At 41.1% G+C, this 21,751-nt stretch overlaps 1 protein-coding gene across 1 annotated transcript; it reads right to left on the reverse strand.

Annotated features, from left to right (window-relative positions):
- Positions 1-310: 310 nt before the first annotated feature.
- On the reverse strand, positions 311-20,186 carry LOC137191538 (golgin subfamily A member 7-like). The gene is made up of 6 exons (XM_067601717.1): positions 20,086-20,186; positions 17,516-17,641; positions 14,012-14,164; positions 10,614-10,715; positions 8,147-8,199; positions 311-1,891 (listed from the first exon to the last, which is right to left on the reverse strand). Exons 1-5 carry the CDS (start codon positions 20,092-20,094, stop codon positions 8,158-8,160), a joined length of 432 nt encoding a protein of 143 aa, XP_067457818.1. The 5' UTR covers positions 20,095-20,186; the 3' UTR covers positions 311-1,891; positions 8,147-8,157.
- Between the last annotated feature and the right edge of the window lie 1,565 nt (positions 20,187-21,751).

The following is a 21,751-nucleotide window of genomic DNA, read 5'->3' on the forward strand; positions in this document are numbered from 1 at the left end:
TGCAGAGCCAGCAGCTCAGTTTCAGGTTCAAACAACCTTCTCACTGCATCGTCATCTGGTCTGGGTTCACCTCCGCTGTGGGAAATAGTTCTGCTCTGGTGGACTCAGGCGAGGTGTCCTGCTATATAACAACACGAAATACTGCCCTTGAAAGCAAACCAAGTTGAAAAGAAGCCCAGCACTTCTTGGTTCTACACTTTTTCTCTGTAAATCATAAAAAGCATCGGGAACTTTGCGTCTTCTCAGCTGTGCAGGCATGTTTGTAAAATCTGAAATGTACATTAACAAAACACCAGAAGCCAGCAGGGTGTAAAATATGTACACATTTTATTTATTAGCATACAACTGTTTGATTGGTAAAACATTTGGATTTCAACTGAAAAAAAATGAACATACAAAAGTTCAATTAACCAAACTCCTGATAAATAAAGGATGAGTTCAATCCAAAATTATTCATGAAAATGTATTTACATAATTTTTAAAAAAATCAAGACAGTTGTTGATCTTTTAGCTATGACATTCCAAAAAATTACACTTGTACATATTTCTAGTGTTAATTCATATTAAAGATGCTTCAAATGAGTTTCTGTCAGACCACATTCACAAGATGTCTGAGACGCTTGAACATTATCAGCCACACATACTACAGTATCTTCAACCTTCGTTAAGGGTCATTAACATAAACTGAGGTTCTGCTGCTACACTTACAGTCAGTCCAGGATCATAATCTTGGGTTTTAGAAGCTTGTTAGCAATAAGATCTGTGTGATCTCACTGTTAGACTCACAGAAAGGCAACATTCAAAGCCATTACAGGCACTGTCAACTAACAAGAGCACTTTTAATACTTCGGTCAAAGGCATTCTCACAATATATGTATATTATGCTTATTAGACATGAGTCAAAAATCAACAGTAGTCACCAAACACTATGCATAGCACAGTTTACAAAGAAAAGTAACCATGACTTGAGGAATAGCATTAACAATATTACATGCACAATACAGAGCAAGCATAAGATCTGGGTTTTCAGAAGGAATATAATCTTAAATCAATGCATACAAAGGAAATATGTAGATTAAGATTAGAATCTGTGACGGTTTGACTGGAATGTTTGGAGTCTGACAAAGTTCAGTGTCGTCATTTCATTAGAAGGTCAAACCCTACAAAGGAAACATGCGGGGGAAGTGATAAACTACAGAGCACCCTTGCAAAAAAAAACAACAAAAAAAACATCAATAAGAAGAAACTGTGGTTCAACACATGCACTTAATCAGACTGATAATCAGAGTTCTCTTGTTTCTGGATGAAATTATATTCTCAGTTCATCCAAGACAATCACTTGGGTGGGTGAGCTCCATAATCATTCATAAAAATAAGATACCCTGTGTCTTGACTTCATTATTCAAAAAGGAGTGTCCCAAGAGAGAGAGAAAGAAATATACAAAAGTTCTTAATTCCACAAATACTATTAATCAAAAAGCTTTTCTAGTCCAAGACAAACAAAGAACAACTTACTGGTGGCCTGAAGAGATTTGTGAGTGTCAATAATTTGTGTGACTGAGTTAGTTTTCTCTTCTTGTCTGAAGGAGCACTGCAACTCCAGCTCTCTACATGACCAACGAAACCTTTTCAAATTCATCACTAAACTAAAACAAACTTAACCCCCCAACTGGTGAGCAGGGACAAGGGTGTCACTAGTAAAATCATATCTGAATGTCGAGGAAGAAACTCGGTGGTAAGAGTTACTCTGAAGGGGACGTGCGTACGCTAGTGGGAAGCAATAGATTGTAGAGACGCAGTATTAAGGGTGCAGGTCTGGGTGGTCCTCAGGGAGGTGGGCACTGGTGCTGGGCTGCTGAAGACCCTGAAGCTCCGCTCAGCAAAGCAGCTCCTACAGAAACACACATCAGTTACATCAGAGATAAACAGTCCTTTGACTCATCACTGTCGGAGGATAATGATTACTGGTAACTTCTATGACATGTCAGAAAGTCTGATGTTTGTACTGCAAAATTAAACAAACAGACTTACACATGATCTGACAGTTCAGGTGTTTTCAGTGCTTACATGTCAACTGAAGCATCAACTGCTGTTCAGTTGACAGCTGTTTATTCTGTCATTTGACTGGTTTTAGTGATGACAATTCAGCTGACAGCTAGCTTAAGCTTCAGCTCGTTGCGCTGATTAATCATCAAACTGTTAAGCACTTCAACTGACACTTAAAGCCCTTTCTGTACTTTAGGTGTCAGTATGACACCTCCTCCCTCCCTCCCTCCCTCCCTCCACACCTTTTCAACTCCACAATTGTCAGGACTGCATCCAACAATTTCTGTAACTTTCCAAAACAGACAAGACAGTCAGATCAACAGGCAAACGGAGGTGTGCTCTTTCTGTCACTTCTGATATGAACGACCAACTGTGACATTATGATTGTCTTCCAGGAGAGACTGTCTGAAATACACCAGGCAGGGCGGAGCGGGGTTTTCTACCTGCTACACCAACTCCGTCTCCGTCTCTGCATGCATATTGAGTTTTGCAGTTGTAATGCACTTGGTTCTGCAGGGTCTGGAAGCGCAGGCTATATTGATTTATTTTAATGTACAATGTAAAAAAAAACAACCCACAAGGTTGCACTGCTGCATCACATTGCCTCTAGCACAATAAGGTATTTATTTCAATCATTTTTAAACAGTTTGTACTTGTTTTTTACACAGTTCTATGTAGTTTTTACTTGTTGGGGGGCTGTGGAGCAACGCAAACATAGAGATGATGACGTGCAGCTTCTGTGGTCAGTGCAGCAGCTTCAATTGATTATAACGGACGTGCTGCGACGGACGTGTCGTGCTGCATCTGTGCCCGGTCTATTCTCGCTGTTACCTGTCCACTTTCTCTAGAAACCTGATGTCTTAACTGTCATGTAAACAAGAAACCTGGTTTCTGTAATCGGGGTAGGGGATTAGAGAAAGCAGTTTCCAGCACTGAACAGTCAGGAAGCAGCATCTTCTATCATAGATACAGTTAAAATCAGTGAGCCACACTTTCAAGATAAGGTTGGCGGTGGGAGAGAAATCTGGTAACTGATCTGCAGAACATGTAAATGTGTTCTAGATTACCCACATAACCTGGCTTCTCTAAGTTACCTGGTTACTTAAGTGCATGTGAAGGCACTGATTATTGCTCATTGCGCTGTATGAACTTGTTCTTTTGGAGAAAACTCTTCACACTTCAAAGATTTACAGGGTTTCTGAACTGACACTTTTTTTAAGTTTCAAATATTTCCAGTGCACTTTTTCCTTGGAAGCAAGCACAACTATATTTTCTTCAGAAAGTGTTTGTCTTTCCTAGTTATAAGTTGAAACATTTGCTGTAATAAAGAACTTTATGTGTATGAATGTGCTGCCAAATTCAGGAACTAGGAGAAGGACAAGACAAGGACAAGCAGTAATAGGAGTAGACACTCCATAACATGAATGTAATATACTACCTTATCTCCATCTTAATCTCTAGGAACCTTTTTATTTGGTGTACTTAGTGTTTGCATTGACCATTAACTGACAGTGATAGTTATTGAGGATTGTTTGCTGGCTCACTACAGGGAGAGAACAACTATTTAAACTACGCCATCTCAATCACAAATACCCTGAAAAACACTGTATTTGATGTGTGTTGTGTTGAAACACGCATCAAATACAGGGAATGTTTGTCTTTGGCAGATACAGCACATCAATCAACATTCACTGGCACGCTAACCAGGAACTTTTGTCATCTGTCAGTCAGTTTACACAGTATATCATTTTGTACTCTACCTGGTAGTAAGTGTATTGTTTTTGCCATTAAAATATATTCTTGGCAGGTGAGGAAAAACTAATTTCAAACAATGAAAGGATTATACATTCTCCCCACTGACACTAGATATTCTCATGAGTGCAGTCTAATTTACAGGTTTGTTGGCGTGCCGTGGCCGGGCAGCGGGTTTGTATGTGGAGCCAAACGACACCTTATCAGGAGCAGAATGTTTTTTGGACAAAATGCCAGGACACCGACTTGGCGCCATCTGCCTCTGAATGAATGCTCAGCAGTCAGGAGCGGTGCGGGCCAAGTCTGGTTCTCATACAGTGCAGTCTGGAGTAATCCCACTTCAGGCTGATCCATCACACTGTGCAGCCCTGCACCTACGAGACTCTCTGCCAAACAAAAAATCCTGCTTTAAGCCAGCCAGGCCCTCAGCCATACTGTGGAGGGAGGTAAGAGATCCATGATGAGACTGAATTTTTTTGTATTGCAGGGGGCCAATACTGAGCAGCAATATTTTTGTTTTTTCATTTTCAAGATAAGAAAAATATCTGTAATTCTAAGATTGAAGTATTTAGTCCATTTTTATTCTTCATGCCATGAAAAACTTAAAGGTGCACCAATCAATATTTTTTATTTTAACAATGGATCAAAGACTTATAAGACTTATAAAATGATCACCCATCTCTTCAGTTCCCATCAGCTCTGTGGAGTTTTCTATTTTAGCTCATTGTTTTTATTTTCTGGTCTGAAAGGAGAGTTAATATTTTACTTACATCTATCAAGTGACAGAAACTCCAAATTAATGCTAATAATGCTAATAAACACCATGAGTCAACAGCCATGCCATGAGGCTGTAAATAGGAACTTTGAGCTAATTAGCTATTAGCATTATAGCATGCTAATATATATAAGTACAGCTGTGGCTGATGGGAATTTTTGCAGGTAGGCTATAGAAGATTTAAGGTACCACCAAAGTCATTCAATTAATCATGAAGGGGACATAAATGTGTATAACATATTCCAGGGCATTCCACGGATATTTCAGTCTTGACCGACCGACCGAGCAACGTTGCAATCCTTAGAGCTCACAGCTAGTGTGGCTATAAAGACAGGTTTCATTGCATTTGCAATATGCCACCCATGAAGATGTTGAAGTGAGAAAAGAGAAAACTCCGTCACAAGGGAGGCAAACATCAGTAAACGGCTGATGTTGTTCTGATACACTGAGGTATCAATCTAAGCCTGGAGGAGGCAGAGGAGAAGGCACTGGCAGGATGAAGCTGCTTAAACACTGTGAAGGATGGATGGACTGTATGTGTGCTCCGTCTGCTCGCTGGCGGTGGTTTACCCTGTTTCTGACCATGGCGAAACTCCAACACGCTTCTCTCTCAACAGCTACTTATAAAAGCTCCAGGTTTACATTCCTCATCAGGACATGTATATGTGCCGAGGCGCTCAGCAGGAGTTTCAAACCAGAAGATTAATCCCTGTATGTGTCTGTTCAGTAGGAGGGCAATGGTTTATCCATCCACAGGGATCTATGGTCTCAATAATGCTGCCAAACACAACATTCCTCATAGGTAAAATATTAATGGGGTATGTCTTACTCGGCCTGATGGTAGTGTCTATGCTACAGTGCAGACTGGATCCTGTCCAGAGCCTAAGCAAAGTAGTTTTCAGTATGATATGGCCTAGCACATCCTAGGATGACACCATGAAAATGACCTTCCCGTCTTATTCTGCACACAAGAGGAAAAGAAGGGATTTACTGTAGCGGAGAGTGAAACAATTTATGGGATGAGATGTGCTCTTGAGGCAAAAAACATGAGGCGCCTGCCACGGTAAAAGATCTGCAGACATATAAAAGCCATCTGTGGCTGACGATCAAACTGTGCTGTCTCTTAAGGTTTTACCATTTAAATGAAAACTGCGTTGTGGGATAGTAAACAAGTGCTCTGGAATGCTCCTAATGATACGGGTAAATGAGGCAGATAATATTTTCAACATTTCCCAGAAAATGTCTCATTTCAAATCAATGACGCTCTCATATTTGGACGATCGCTTGGTCTTCAAAACCTCTCATTTCCATCATCATAAAATCAAAGGACAAGAGGGAAAATTTGATGCAGAACGTTGATAAAAGATGATACATTAGTCGTAAAGGTAAATTTTAATATTTTTAACAAATGAAACTGTATCAATAGCAAACATAATCTGATCATCTATTGCTGTATGAACCCAATCTTTACTGCAGCATGTATGTGAATGTAGCTAGTACAGGACTGACCTACACGACTGTTCATTCACATTATATTCAGGCTGTGCATTTGTAGTTTCAGTTATATCTCTCTCTCTACCTGCCTCGCTTTATTTCCCTCGACTGCCCTCAGACGCTGTCCTGCAGATACATAATGTCTATGAATGACAAGCCTTTGTATTGAGAATCTACCATGTTCACAGAAAACACAAAGAAATGTTCAGATGTTTTAGAGCTGTATTACCAGCACGTACAGAAATGCTGCAGACAGACGACAACAAATTAAAGCGTTTCTGTTCTGAGAGAGGGACAATTAAAAATGAGCCTCAATTGAGGGCCTTACAGCTTCAGTATGGTTTAAATGAAGTACTTGTCAAACCAACAATCCTGCCTACTTCACACAACTTCTCTCTCAAGCTCTTCACATAACTAATTCCATCACTTTTTCACTATACAACCAAATCAAACACTATGAACACATTTGAGGACAGAGTGTCAAAAGTGTGCTCCACCTTCAGGTGTGGCCTTTCAGAACAGGTATTAACATTTTGTCTTTAGGCAGCGTTCAACCTCTAATTCATTTGAATGGTGGGTTAGGGTTAGGGTTACTGAACCCTTACCCTAATTGTCGCCACCATGATAACTTTCCAGAGTTCTAAAATCCTGTCTTTGAGTATTACAAACTGCTGTGCAGTATTTTAGTGCCTGATAAGCCTTAAACGCATTAAACCGTAGCTCCAACTGGATTTCCTTGATTGTATTTCATTGTCTCATGGGTACCACCAATGTTTTAATGCAGGCCTGTTTTCAGTCTGAAAGCAGCCTCAGATGTGGTCGGACAAACGTAGTATGTCTAGTTCCGTTCCAGTGTATTTAGACCTTCAGGAGTCTGATTCTCACCAGTCCAAAGTGTGTACACAGATACTTTCATGTGTTTATGTTGGAAAACATACCAGGTGGTGGGTTTGAGGCTTAGCCATAGGTAAGCTACAGTTAATACATGCTAACAAATAATGTGGTGTTTACATATTACTGTCCAGAACTATATGAATGTAATAGGATATGGACAGACAACTGGACAGGTCACCAGTCTGTTACAGATAGAAAACCATTTACATGCATATCCAAAGTCACCAGTTCACCTCACCTGCATATCTCTGGACTCCGGTATCATGTTTTAAATACCGGTGAAAGCACAGGCAACTGGAGCAGAGGCTAACTTGAAAAGCAGGTGGAACTTATCTATTGCCAGAAAACCTTGGAAGTGGATATTTTATTTATTCTGAGCTGGACTGCTGAATAATCCAGCATAGGACTATTTCAATCATTTAAACATGTCAGGAAGCTTTTGTGAAATGGGGTCCCGTTTTCTTTTCTTTTAAACTAGCCCTTATTTCTGTATTATATTAAATCTACAATTTTAATCATTCTTGTTTGTTTAATTTCAGTCCTTCAAAAGTATCTCACTGTCAAACTGAAACCATGAAATCCAACTCACCCACTTCCTCTGATATAACATGAATGTGGTAGAAGCCTGGCGGCCAGGAAAGTAAACACGGAAATGGGCTATTTTATCTATAATGTGGTAATTGTTTGATTACAGCTATTTAAAGACACGTAACTGCACTGAGAGTGTTATTGTGCTGAAAGGACACTTGATCGCTTTGTGGGTTCAGCTGCTGGGTTTGGCTCCTGCACTGGACAGCAGCACTTCAAGTGAACTTCATGTGCATGAAGACCTCACTGAAGTAAGTAACACAACACTGAGCACTCTCCATGTGAAAGTCATAAAGTAAGCAGAATTATCCTTTAATGCTTTATGAGACAGCCCTCTTGATTGTAAAGCATTTAACTAAATATACAGATGAAAAGACTTAAAAACTTTGATGTGGGATTTTTCTTTGAATGCAGAGGAGGCATTCTGCATGAAAGCAATGGACATTGTGGCACATAAAGAGCCTCATGCATCACTGCTCTTTGACTCAAGTCTTTTTCTTTGAAATACTTTCCAAAAATTAAGAGAAAATGTTGTGTTTTTAATAGTGCAATTTATGTAAATTCTGTTTCACTTGGAATATTAATTATGAGACTCACCATGGCAGCTTTTATCTGGTCAGGCTTCTGTCTTCAAAGATGGTGACCTCAATCTTGATAGAATCTGGTCAAGGAAAAGCTTTTGAAGCAAGCTTGGGGTCATTTTACATTCACCTTTAATCAAACTGAAATTTGAATTCTCCACTTTTTGCGTAAGGAAATAAAAACTATAATTATACTGCAGCTGCTGCATTACATGATTTCTCCATTTATCAAAAGAGCCATTTTGGAATACCATTTTTGGACATTTTAGTGGAAACAGTGTCCAAGCTTAAAGCCTCTGCGTGGGCGTTTGTTTCCCATGACAGCAGTTGACTGACATTTCAGGGTAAGCATTGGTAGAGAGCTGTCAACGTCTGTATTGCGCTACTGACTGTAACATGTAATAGCCCTGTATAGCATATGAATGCTTATACAAGACTTGTCCATAGCCTTAGTTATGTACTTTTAAGTGATTTCGGTCGGTCTCTTCACAACATTCAAGATTTGGGAGGAAGCTAGGCTAACTAGCTTCCACTACGAAAGTAGTAGCTAGTTAGCCTAGCATGCTAAAATTACCACTTGCAGCTCCCACACACTCAGCGTTATAATTTCAGTTTGACTTTTTTCTTTTAAATGTCAAAAACTGGACTAGCTTTTAGTGTTAAAAAACATGTCCAATCCATTCTTTCAACAGAAAATCAGGCTCTGTAATCATAAGCAAAATAGCAGTTTCAGTTTAACTTAAGAGGGAGCGACGAGAAAGTTATCAACAAAATAAAGACTCTGAGGGGGAATGGAAATACAGATGGAAATGTTAAGCAGTCAAATAATCTGACAATTACAAACATAATCATCAGGTTTCTCTGGTTCGAATGTTAAAATAACTGCTCAGGTGAGTCATTCCTGTCAATCTGCCTGCTTCCCTGCCCAGCGCTCCCCTGCCAAAGTCAGCACAGCAGCTCCACAGTGTCGGAGAAATAATCCAGATCACTGTCAACCCTATAAAATAATAGGCGTGAGGGGGAACAAAGCTCAGCTGTGAGCAATTTCAGTCATATTTTGTTATCCCTAATCTCCCATTGCCGCCCAGTTACAATTAATTGGGATGTTGAGTCACCACACACACACATACACACGCATGTTGGTAAAGCCAGGATGTAGCTGCACCCGCTGATTTTATGCAGATGCTATGGATTACATACTAACTTTTATCTGGTGTTTTTACGGGGTATTACTACATAGAGCTGGATTTCCTGTTAGGTGCCCGGACTGCTGCTTCCCATTTTCATCCAACAGTTCCAGGGAAAGGCACGGTGGGGGCAGGCCTGTAAGTCACTACATTCATTAGGTCATTGCAAAAGCGTCTTGTTCTGCTTACCGCTGCGGTGCAACGTCATCCACATTTCCTGATCTCTGGGTATGTTTTACAAGTTATTATATGTAATACAAAATATTTAACTTGTCATTCTTTCTTCCCGTACATGTTTATACTTGCATAACAAAGATTTATTTATTGAAAAAACATTGTTTTTGAACCAGACCACCTTGTGTTTCTAACTTGTTTGTAAGTGTTGGCAATCTGAGTTTTGGTCTACTCTACAACTGCTGTCATTGTGTTCCTCTGGAAAACAAAGTTAGATAAATGCCCAAACCCTGACCCTAACCCTAACCCTGACCCTAACGCCCTGATGCCCTAACCCTAACCCTGACCCTAACCCTACCCCTAACCCTGACCCTACCCCTGACACCCTGATGCCCTAACGCTAACCCTAACCCTAATCCCCTGATACCCTAACGCTAACACTGGCCCTAACCCTGATCCTGACCCTGACCCTACCCCTAACCCTGACCCTAACCCTGATCCTGACCCTAACCCTAAAGCCCTGATGTCCAAACCCTAACCCTGACCCTAACCCTGACCCTAACCCTAACGCCCTGATGCCCAAACCCTAACCCTGACCCTAACCCTACCCCTAACCCTGACCCTAACCCCCTGATCCCCTAACCCTAACCCCTAACCCTGGCCCTAACCCTACCCCTGGCCCTAACCCTAACCCTGGTCCTAGCCCTAACCCTGACCCTAACCCTACCCCTGACCCTAACCCCCTGATGCCCTAACCCCTAACCCTGACCCTAACACCCTGATGCCCTAACCCTAACCCTGACCCCCTGATGCCCTAACCCCTAACCCTGGCCCTAACCCTACCCCTAACCCTGGCCCAAACCCTAACCCTAGCCCTAACCCTAACCCTGACCCTAACCCTGACGCCCTGATGCCCTAACCCTAACCCTGACCCTAACTCTAACCCAAGCCCTAACCCTAACCCCTAAACCTAACCCTGACCCTAACACATTTAAGGGGTTATTGTTTACAGTTTGTTTCTAAATGCCAAACAAGGTTCAATGGTTAAGGCTAAGGAAAATTCTACCTGAGAGAAGACAACAAACAATTTTTCCTGACTACATCAGACACTGAAGTGGATACGACTCGCAGGCCTCTCTCGATGGGGTCGGTGAGCAGGAGGCCTCTTGGTGCGTAGATCTTGTCGTTCTGCTCCTGAATGTACTTTGCAATCTTCTTCAAAACCTGAAATTGCACAGCAATCACAGTTTCACATACATTTCTCATGGATGTACAGTGTGCCTGTGATGACTCTCAGTCATCCAGGTCCTGTCCAAATATATCAACATCAACATTTCTATTGGACAGCAATACACTGGTATAATTGTAACAAAGCATCTATGCATGGTTCTGACTTTTTAAGAATCTCAAGTTTTCATTTTCTGTCAATTCTTCTGTTGGGTTTGGCTCAGTATTGCAAGCTTTGTTGAGCTTGCCTCTATGACATCAGCAACATACTAAAACAATCATTCCTTCACAGAGAAATGAGGTCTGATGTTTTAAAAAAAAAAAGTTGAAATTTATTGATTGATGTTTAAATTTCAAGAAAAAGATTTTGCAATGTTTGCTTAGCTTACAAAGGCTGTTGGGTCTGCACTGGTTCCAAGTGGGAGAATCCTGACATCATTTGGCTGTAGTGTAATGGACTGACCTACTATACGTGCCATTAGATTATTAATTCATGACATTTTCCCATAAATGTCTCTTTTATTGCTGTCCATCACTGAAAATACTAACACTGGGACAATTCATGAAAGAAATGGATGCCTGAAAGTTTAGATTTATTGAAAGTCATCTGTCACTGACAACATGATATTCATTCACTGTATGATGTAGTAAAACTCCACTTATCTCTTTTAAACAACTTAGAGAGACAGATGTCAGTAAATACTGTTATGTATGCATGTTTAAATTGTTATACAGGACGAGAAGACCCACTAATGTGCTGCAAATATATCTAACCAATATTCCCAGGGTCCTCGCAGGATAAAACCCAAAGACTTTACCTCTAGCACCACCAAATGCTCAAAATATTCACTTACCCAGACAACATGTACTAGATGGATTGGCCTAAAGTTTTGAATAGACATTCATTGTCCCCAGATGATACATCTTAATGACTTTTCCTCTAGCACCACCATGAGGTTGACATTTGTGGTTTTGAGTGAAATGTCTCCACAACTCTTGAACATACATTCATGACTCTCTCAGGATAAACTGTAATAATATTGATGATCCCGTAACTGTCCCGTATAAACCCCCCCCAAACTAATGACATTCTCATAAGCCTCCGTGATACTCCAAATGTTAGCATGGTTAGCCGTTTTCACATATGAACGGAGAATCAGGCCTGGAGTCGCCCTTTCACACATGTAGCACACAGCAGGAGATTGTCTGTGTCAGACGCGTTCTCACCCACTGGAAACACTCCGTTTGGTTTAGGCAAGGGGGGGCGTCTGGGTAGAGCGTGCAGGAGGCAGGACATGACTACAGTCCAAAACCCAAACACATTTAATTCACAATAATAGAAAACAGAGAAAAGCAGCAAATCCTCAGATTTACAAAACTAAGACCAAAGACTGTTTGGCATTTTTGCATGATAATTGACTTAAAGGTCTGTTGATTGTCTAACGAGTAATCAGTTCTACACTGTCCAGTTCAGTGTTCGGTGCTCTTGCTTTGCTGCAGTAGGTACTGTTGCTACCTGGGATTAAACTGGCAAATCTTTGGCCAAATACAGAACCAAAGGATCCAACCTACCACATTCTTGAGCTAAAGACCCGGATAACAGTCTCCATTTTTACTTTGGTAATGACCAGTCAATTTAAATTGCATGACTTTATGAGTGCTCATAAAACCCAAACCAAGCCAAATGTTTTTATCCCAGTTCACTGCTGTCCACTAAAAGACAAATTCATAGAACAGGAAAAGACCACTGACATGCCGATCCATTTACATTCCATGTTAACTGGGCCAAAAGGGATTTTAGATGTATATAAATCATATTTATTTGCAAGCTCTCATAGAAATTCTCAAGCTCATGAAATTATTGATTTACAAGCCGAGCGAAAACGGCACACAGCAGCATCATGACTTCTTCCAGCACTAAACCACTTCAATCATCTCAACTACACACTGTGTCACTGATATGTCTTCATGCAGCAAGATACAAGATCTCTTCACTCTGTGTTGGAAATGTTTACTCCTGCCCGTATTATATACTGTATACCTGCATGTACGATACCAATCTACTACTAAACCCTCTCTTTTACTGAAGAAAGGAAGCCAGCACAAGCAGTTGAACAAGCACTCTATAGGACTAAATAAAGTGGTCTAAACCTTTTTCACTGAAATCAGGATCTATCTGGTCAAAGAAGAGCTGAGCAAGATTACAAATATGACCAGATATTTGTTGCCAACTAAACAGTTTTCCATACTTTGTGCCACAAGTATGAATTTTCTTGTAAAAATTGTCAAATACATTCAGTAACTGTATTTTTCAAAGAAGAGCTCTTGACCCGAGTAGAGACATTATGAAACAAAACCTGAGACTAGATCTTCATATAACATTGTCGATGAAACATGACTAAAATGGATTTGAAAGTAAAAGACTTTATTAAACCAGGATTTCTCTTCCTGCATGCCTGGCTCATCTTTCCTGCTGCACATCTGCAGTGCTGGACCCAGAATCCAGCCGCACCCTACGGTCTCAGCAGCTTGGACAAGTGAACAGGTGATGAAAAAATAAATGTCAGCTACAGCAGGGCTTTGCCCAGAAACAGAGGTGGATGTTTGGACTCGCTGTTGCTGTGGAAAGAGCTAATGTAGCAGTTTGTTGGGACTCACGATCTTACCAGAATTATGTCTGATCTTGAAAGTATTTTGGTGTGTAATAGTGAAGCTGGATTGTAAAGTTTCCCCATATGTGTTTTGTTTAGTTTTATTCAGTGAGTCAGGCTAAATACAGTCTTTAATTTTATCTTCTTTTAAAACAAACACCCTCTGCAAGAGTGATGCTCTTGTTGTCAATGTTTTGTTTCAGTCTTCTCAGGGCTACTAAAAATATGAATTCTCTTTAATTTCTAGTTTTGCTTATGCTGGTATTTCAATCAAACTAAAATGATCAAATAAATATGCAAATTATAACATGTCAACAACACAATGTTTTGATGTCTTTGACATCAGACCATGCATGTTTGAAAAAGCAGCATTCCCTATCATACAAGCTGTATTTTGGCTAAAATTTTGCTAAAATGATCACAACATTTTTAATAAATAAGTTACTGAACTTGAACACAATGAATGTGTTTCCATCTACGGTAATGGACTAAAATGTGTTGCAAAGCTAAAAAGAATGTAACTGAGTGTAAATTAGGATTAAGTTGACTAAACTCCCATTGATGGATTTAGATCTCAGGACGTCTGAAAAACAGCTGACAAAACAGTGCTGTAGTTCCAGACCCGTTGTTACTGTCTCTCACCTTCTCATAGTGAGTCTCCATACACAGGAAGACGGTGTACGCTGTGAGGCAGGCCAGACAGCCCTCGATATATGACTGGCTTCCCAGCTTCTCCGCCTCAGCGTACAGATTATTCAGTGTCCGAACTGTCTCTTCAAACTGCTGTTTGTCAATCTGAAATACATGGAGCATGGAGAAAGATCACAGGGTTATAATCATTAAATATGGAAGAGAGCCAGGTGGTGTATGAGTGACCTCTGCCTCTGTTGGGATATTCCAGTGAAAACACTGTCTTCTTAGCACCAGATCATTTTCTCCCATTCTTTCCATCTCTAGATAAATGAAGGGGTGAATTTTCTTGGACTGGTAATACATCAAGGGAATGCTGGGCCTCCTTCCCGCATTGGAAACACCTCCAGAAATTATTAGGATGCCTTGGCCATATGCTCTGGGAATGTTTTCACTTAATAACTGACAAGACAAACATGCTGAAAGCAGGACACACGCACACTCACACACACACACAGCTACAATCCAGGACTCCTGATGCTTTCTCCTTTTCCAATGGCACAGACACACCTTGAACAAGATAGAGACGTATCTCAGCTGTTCTATAGGCTGCAGACAGCTTTTGGAACCCAAACTGAAACCACGACTGGCTGATGATCAAACCAGAGTTTCTCAAGAATGCATCAAATGAGGACTAGCTGCAGGGAAGACTGATGGAGGGTGGAGGGCTTATTGGAATCGCAGGCTGTTTTGACAGGGGTGTCGACATTAGTCCCATGCTGGTGTCCAGAGTAGATCCGGTGATCTCTCTGTGATACTGGGGGAAAAGAAGGAGCCTCCAGACCAGAGGAGGAGCCAGCCAGGGGCCTCCTGAGCCTCTGAAAACCCTCCAATGTTCTGCTCCCTTGTGCCCGAGGAATGTGACAACAAGCTCCAACACATCAGTGGTCTTAGGCGTGTTTGGTACCCGCCATTGAGAAGCTTTGTTCTACTTCTAATTTTCCAACTCAAAGGCAGCGATTCAAACCACATTTCTCTGCCTGAGCATCTTTCCATTACGTCTGGCGCAGCCATATTAGCATTCCAAAAATGTTAGATGAGAGTGCAGAGCTGAACATGGTTTACAAATTCAAGCGAGGAAGAGGAAATTCTCTTAATTGTAACTGTCACTAAATATAATATGAATTCTGGAGACAAAAATTAGATAAAGGTCAATAAAAACTGTCAGTTTCCAATTAATGAAACAGTCATGAAGGGTTTGGCAGTTTCTGAACACTTGAGTGCTTTCCCAGTTCTTTGGCATAATTCTCCAAAAGCATTTAAACAGGAGAGAGCTACCAAAAATAATAAACCCTACAGCCTAAGATAATTGTCTGCAAGTATGTGATGTTACAGCATGCAAACTCCTGCAAAACAGGAGCGACTACATGCCAAAAACAGACACTGGTGTAAAAAAATGTTGGCTGAAGGAACATTATGTTCTGCAAACATCCTCACAAAGTGACATAAATGAGCGTCCTGACAGAGGAAGCCACTAAACAGCTTGGCATTATACTGCATATTTCATAAACTGGGATTACAGAAAATCATTAAAATAAGAATGTAGAAAGAACTTTTTATGATAGGAGACTTTAGCTTTAGCCTCCCAAAGGAAAAGCATTCTTCATTTGTCCAGCAGCTCTGTGTGTGTGTGTGTGTGTGTGTGTGTGTGTGTGTGTGTGTGTGTGTGTGTGTGTGTGTGTGTGTGTGTGTGTGTGTGTGTGTGTGTGTGTGGGTATGAACTGGATCCTACCGGAAAACACGGGAGACCACCCAATCAAAAGGGAAGTGCCAATAAACCGCAAGTGAGCGGTTTAAGTGTTGTGAAGCTGTATTTTTCATGTGGTGTGTGCATTACAAAACTGCAGCTTTCTATCCTGCGAACTCTGAACTGTTTGGCTGGCACCGTCTTTAATGTGGCGCGGAGCCTGTTCTGTCTCAGCGACCTGCTCTTCCTCCTCCACATCATTATCGATGCCTGCTCCTTACCCACTTCCACCCCGGTTCATATAAGGACAAAGTCCAGCAGGGTTCCTCTGCAGCGGCTGTGGAGCAGAAGTTGCTGACACTATTTGTCTCTTTTGGCTCCACATTCAGACTTCAGATGCTTTTATGTCCAGTCATTCTGAAAATGTTTGCTGTGATCAATACAATATTTCACTGGTGTTGTGTTTGAGCTTTTGCATAATGTTGAGTGAAATTATAATTATTTTCTTTGGCAGCCATGATAATATTCTTGCTCCTGCATGCAGGCTGGGAAGGGCTCCTGTTCTCTCTTTGACTTAGTAGAAACAAGCAGATATGGAGAATAGATCTCTGTCTGTCTGTATGTTTGTCCTTCATAGATCTCCAAAACTGTTCGTGCCATCTTCTTCATTCCTGGTGAATGTATTACTGGGGACTCTAGAAAGTTCTTTGGATGAGTGGGTTTTTGAGAAATATATAAAAATACCTTCTTCTTCTGCCCGTGGAGTCAACGAGCGGAAATATGTACCGCATTACTTGTGCCTCATCTGTGGTCGGAGGTGGGATTACATCCGTAGTGTTAAAAACTTGGAAAAGTTTAAGAGACTGAAGCTCTACTGTTGAACTGTGTGCTGTGAACTCAAACTTGGCATGTTCTTCATGCAGGATGTCTCAGACATGTTTTGAACAGGCGCTGCAGTTCATCTTGAGAATCGTTCATCCGATCGACTGAACGCTCGGCGGCTGTACTGCTGGGGACCAAAGAACGTACAGTGTTGAATTTGGTTCAATTTGGACATGCGACATGTTTGATGTTAATAAGCTTTGAATAAACAAGCAAACAGCGAGTTGCTCGGTTCCGTGTCTGAGTGCAGCTGCTGCTGTTTGATATAAACTTCATCACATCACAGTGGGGGCGGGGCTTCTGGGCTCTGACTCGGTGAGCTGGACAAAGGCATGTGCCCTGCTCAGTTAAACTGCCCGAGAGAGACGAATGAGAGAGGGAGGCAGTGAAACTAGCCAATAGGAGCGCAGACACGGTTGACTGGCAGCAGAATCAACCAATCGAAAGCTGTGATCTGCTACTATGATTCAGCCTCTGTTTAGTCTCACTGGTGAAGTTTCTGTCCATTTAATTTATGAATTTATAATCGTTTTATTGATACATACATATGTGGTTCTCAAAAAATAATAAGCACTCGGCCCGCTCCCAGCAGGCATCAGTGTCAGGGTGCAAAATTAACTTTTTTGTCCACTGGCCAATTAGCTAGTGAATGTTCAAATTTTACCAGCCAATTAAACAGATTACCATTGGTTTTTTTGGCTGGTAAGTGAAGGAAACCAGCCACTTGCATATTTTACCAGCATTTGCCCTGACTAGTGTATTCTAATAGATGAAGACTTTGGCTGCAGGGTCGTCCTGACAACCAAGTCATACCACGTCAACCGGAAGATAAAGATGAAAGTCATCAAACACATAAGCCACTCTAACAGTGAAGAGGAGTATCTTACCCTGGTCTCCAGGTCAGAAGGGAACTTGGTTTGGAACTGGCACACAGTGCCGTTGGTATAATCTCTCTGAATGAAGACTTTGGCAGCGATGGCTGCCTGTTGCCTCATGTCCTGCAAGCTGTGAGTCTGTGAAAAGAAGAAGGCGATTACTATTTCACTCTATTCAACTCTATTATTTATCTGTATGACAACTGAAAGAATGATCTACTGCAAGCTGCACATATTTGTCATAATCCTCATCAATTAAATTAAAGCTGGAGTGTGGAACTTTCAGGGGGCGTTGGGCTGTAACTGCCTGACAGGCCTGCAGCACCCGAATGACAAGCGCACGGAGAGGGCCAATAAAATGTTTCCTCTATAAATGTACAGGCCAACGAGATCCCAGCCAGGCCGAGAAAATATTTTTTTCAATGCCATTAATAACGCCAAATATCCATTCATTTGGAAGTCAATATGTTTGGGAGCCTCTGTGCAGCGCTGTTCTGAAACGTGAGTTAACCTCTGTGGCACTGCCGAGGAAACTCTCGGTAGTGTAGCTCCGTTAAGGAACAGGGCAGCGGCCATGTTTACACCTGCTATTAACATCCGTCTCAGGTGACAAGTGGACAGCTCTAAATACAGGTGTAAATGCACCCAAGACACATTGAGGACGGATTGAGATCTGATCACTCAGACCACATACGGAGGTGGTCATTCATTTAGCAGTGTAAACGCAATGCATCCTGGGCCACATTGAAGGACGCCTACTCAACTGACGTCCTCTATTTTCCAGCAGATTAGACACAGGAGCCTCCGTCCAAAGCTGGTCAACTGGTTTGATAACAGGATAAACACATCATTTTGTTTTTCATGTGAATTAAAAACGTAATTGACCTCTGGTTTAGTTTCCGCTGTTGATAACGACAGATATATTTCTATATATATATATATCTATATATGTCCTGAATCTTTATCCTGTTATCAAACAAGTTGAACAGCTGTGGACGGAGCGGACCCCGGTCCGGTCGTCCCGCCGGTTAATAACAGCAAATTTGGTCTTTGAAAACGGAAATGATGTCCGTGTTTATTTGCAAATAGAGCGGGAAAGATCCGATCACAAGTGGTCACTCAGGACGCATGTTAATACCAGGTATAAACAGACGTACTTAGAGCTGTCCACTTGTGATCGGATCACCTGAGACGGATGTTACTACCAGGTATAAACAGGGCCGGTGAGTATTTTGTGTGTGTGGCGTGTGAGAGGTTCCTGCTTTGGCCCTTCCCGCCAGGCCAAAGTGGTCAACATAGGGGAAACACTGAAATGGATGTTTTGATGGTCGACCGGCCCACTGTGCCTGATAGCCAGTACACCACTGGCTATAACCTACTGTTGCATCTGTAAAACAGTGGTAAAATGACTGGTTTCACTTTTAGAATTTGGTCCGTTTGGTCCTGATACTTGGAAAGCCTAGAAGAGCCGCATGATTAACGGCTAAACTGCCAGCGCGGGAATGTCGCCCCCAACATGGGATTTAAAAACTCAAACATATACTGTGAGATACAGAGAGATTTATCTGGCGGTGAACTCGTTTGGCAACGGACGTTCATTTATATGAAAAGTTCCACAGTGCAGGTTTAAATCATGGTCTTTGTTATATGTGCTGTATCGTCTTATTTTTACAGCATAATTACAGTGATTCTATGTCTTGAGGAAATTCTACCAACTTTGATGTAAATGAAAAAACAGCTAATGTAGTATGGGTCATCTTCCTACTTCATTTTATGTCTGATGTCAGGAAATAATAATGATATCAATCTTCAATATTATTAGTGAGTTTTTCCTGCTATCACTGTGCACAGGCCCTACTTGCCCTTTAAAATGTGGAACACGGGTAATGTTTCACTTTTTACTCAATGACTCATAATTATGTGACTCTCTATTAATTTTCTGTCCTTCCAGCGCTGTATATGTAACTGATGTTTACACCTTCTACTGTATTTGTCTTCGAGAATTATTTTATGTCCTTAGAAGTTGCATCTAAACACTGATTTTGCCTTTTTTGAACTGTTGGGAGCTTTTGTTTATTGTCAGGGGATGATGATGATGATGATGATGATGATGATGTGCACGACTAGAGTGACCAACTATCCTCATTAATGTTACCGTGTATGTTCTGTCAGGTTTTAATGGTATAGCTCCAGTTTTATTCTTCGCAGTTAATCTCCTGTCAGCTAACATGTTGGACTCTGGTCCAGCTGTGTAGCGAGATGTATTATTAGCACACTGTCAGTTACTCATCAGACACAGCTGACTCGTAGTTGAAATAAAAACACGTCTGTAACATCACCGCATAGATGAGTCGTTTTCTTAATATCCGAGCTTGTTCGCAGAGATGAAGCTGCTACTAGTAAACATTACCAGTCAAGTTACCGACCGACCAGTAAGCTACCAGGCTAACGCTGGTCAGCTTTCCTTCTGTCTTTCTACCACAAATACTCCCCAAAAACACTAAACCTCGTGACATTAGGAATATATTGTTCACATACCACTAACGTATAAGAAATAAATTTCGAAATCATCGTCTGCTTACCTCTGCCATGTTGAACAAGCTTTCTGTTTATCTTCCGCTAGCTGCTTTTAGCATGTACTACCAAATAACCTTTCCGGAGGTGAGGGGAACTTTTGTTTCATAACAATGGTTCCGGGTGTAGAAGAAATCTCAAATTCTTGTTGTCTTAGATACACTGTAACCGGTGGTGGAAAGTAACAGAGTACATGTAGTTAAGTACTGTAAATCTGAGGTAGTTGTACTTTACTTGAGTATAATAATACGATGCTACTTTACTCTTCTATTCCACTATATATATATGTGACAGCTGGTTTCTAGTTACTTTGCAGATCAAAATATGAAATACAGTGCATTGTTATGGTGAATTAAACCCAACAGTATATAAATAGTGAGAATCAGCTCCACCTCAGCCAGCTACAACCTGAAACTATAAACTATAATAGAACAACTGGCAGAGTCACTGACGTTTACTTTTATACTTGAAGTACATTTTGCTCAAAATACTTCTGTTCTTTTACACAAGTAGTTCTCTTACAAAGTGTATTGCTACTTTGAATCTGAATACTTCTTCTAACACTGAGTTTTACAAAGATTACTGTTCAGCGTAGACTTTATCAATCTGTACTTGTACTCCGGATCACTGTGATGGATTACATATCTGTCCATTCTAGTAAGTTTCAGGGTTTTGCAAGTTGACTGAAGTTAAAGGCAGTGAAAGGAAGGAACACCAGTGGTGCCTCAGAAGATGGGAAGAATACAATTACGCAGTTTAAAAAACAGAAAACACTACAGCATCATTTCAAAATGATTAGGAGCCAAAGTACTAGTACTAAAATATGTGCAAACACTGGTATTGTCTTTTTAATAAGACATGACCTTTTTATGTGACTCAGATGTTTTTTTGTTTCAAAATGAAGCCTGAGGACAACACAGATCTCAGTTTGGGTTTCTGTTTCCACAACAGCATTAAGCCTTAATACTCATGAGAGGCAGATGCTCCTGGCCTCGGACCATCTCAGGCCCAAAAAGCCACAGTTGTGCATGGGGATACATTTGCAAATTTGAGTAAAAATGCTCTTTAAAAATGGCTCAAGGCCTACAAAACAAACAGGCCCCCTTATTTAAGAAAATACAGAACACACAACAAAATATTATATTACTTCAATATTTGTTGAAAACATATTGTGACCATCCAGATATGTTTAGTTTCAGAATCAACCAGATGCTTAACCCCTCTTAAAACATGATGTGTTGATGTGTTGCAGCTAGAAGCAGAAAAAGTAAACTCACTACATGCTTCCTAGTGTATTTAAACAACAGTATAACAACTTTGGCAAAGTCAAGACAGACTTTTGCAGCCTGTCAGGAGCTGGTGTTCAGTTTGGAGGTCTGAGTGACTTGCCCCGAGGAATGCGTTTTTCACAGCCGTCCCATGCATCACGAGGCCTGGGTCGGCTTTCAGGGGGTAATTAGTGGATCTGTATAAATGTAAAAATCCCTCTATTGCTCCTCTGCGGGGCTTGTTTGTCTCCTGGCAAAGGGGTGGGCCTTTAAAGCCCCTCTCCTCTGTGATGGCTGGTGTGGGAGAGACCACTAATGAGCACCATTTGGGCCCTTCATTTACAACACATGCTGGTTAATAGCCCACGACAATGGTTTTACTGCTGCTCAGGCCTCTCTTGCTGAA

The sequence above is a fragment of the Thunnus thynnus genome, chromosome 2 (genome assembly GCF_963924715.1).
Source record: "Thunnus thynnus chromosome 2, fThuThy2.1, whole genome shotgun sequence".
Lineage (NCBI taxonomy): Eukaryota > Metazoa > Chordata > Actinopteri > Scombriformes > Scombridae > Thunnus > Thunnus thynnus.

What these genes read in the sequence shown, in the direction of transcription:
- LOC137191538 (XM_067601717.1), bottom strand. An exon ending in TGGAGACTCACTATGAGAAG is followed by an intron (nt 10,716 to 14,011) that starts GTGAGAGACAGT and finishes GTGCAATTTCAG; the next exon opens with GTTTTGAAGAAGATTGCAAA. An exon ending in TCGAGAGAGGCCTGCGAGTC is followed by an intron (nt 8,200 to 10,613) that starts GTATCCACTTCA and finishes GATTCTATCAAG; the next exon opens with ATTGAGGTCACCATCTTTGA.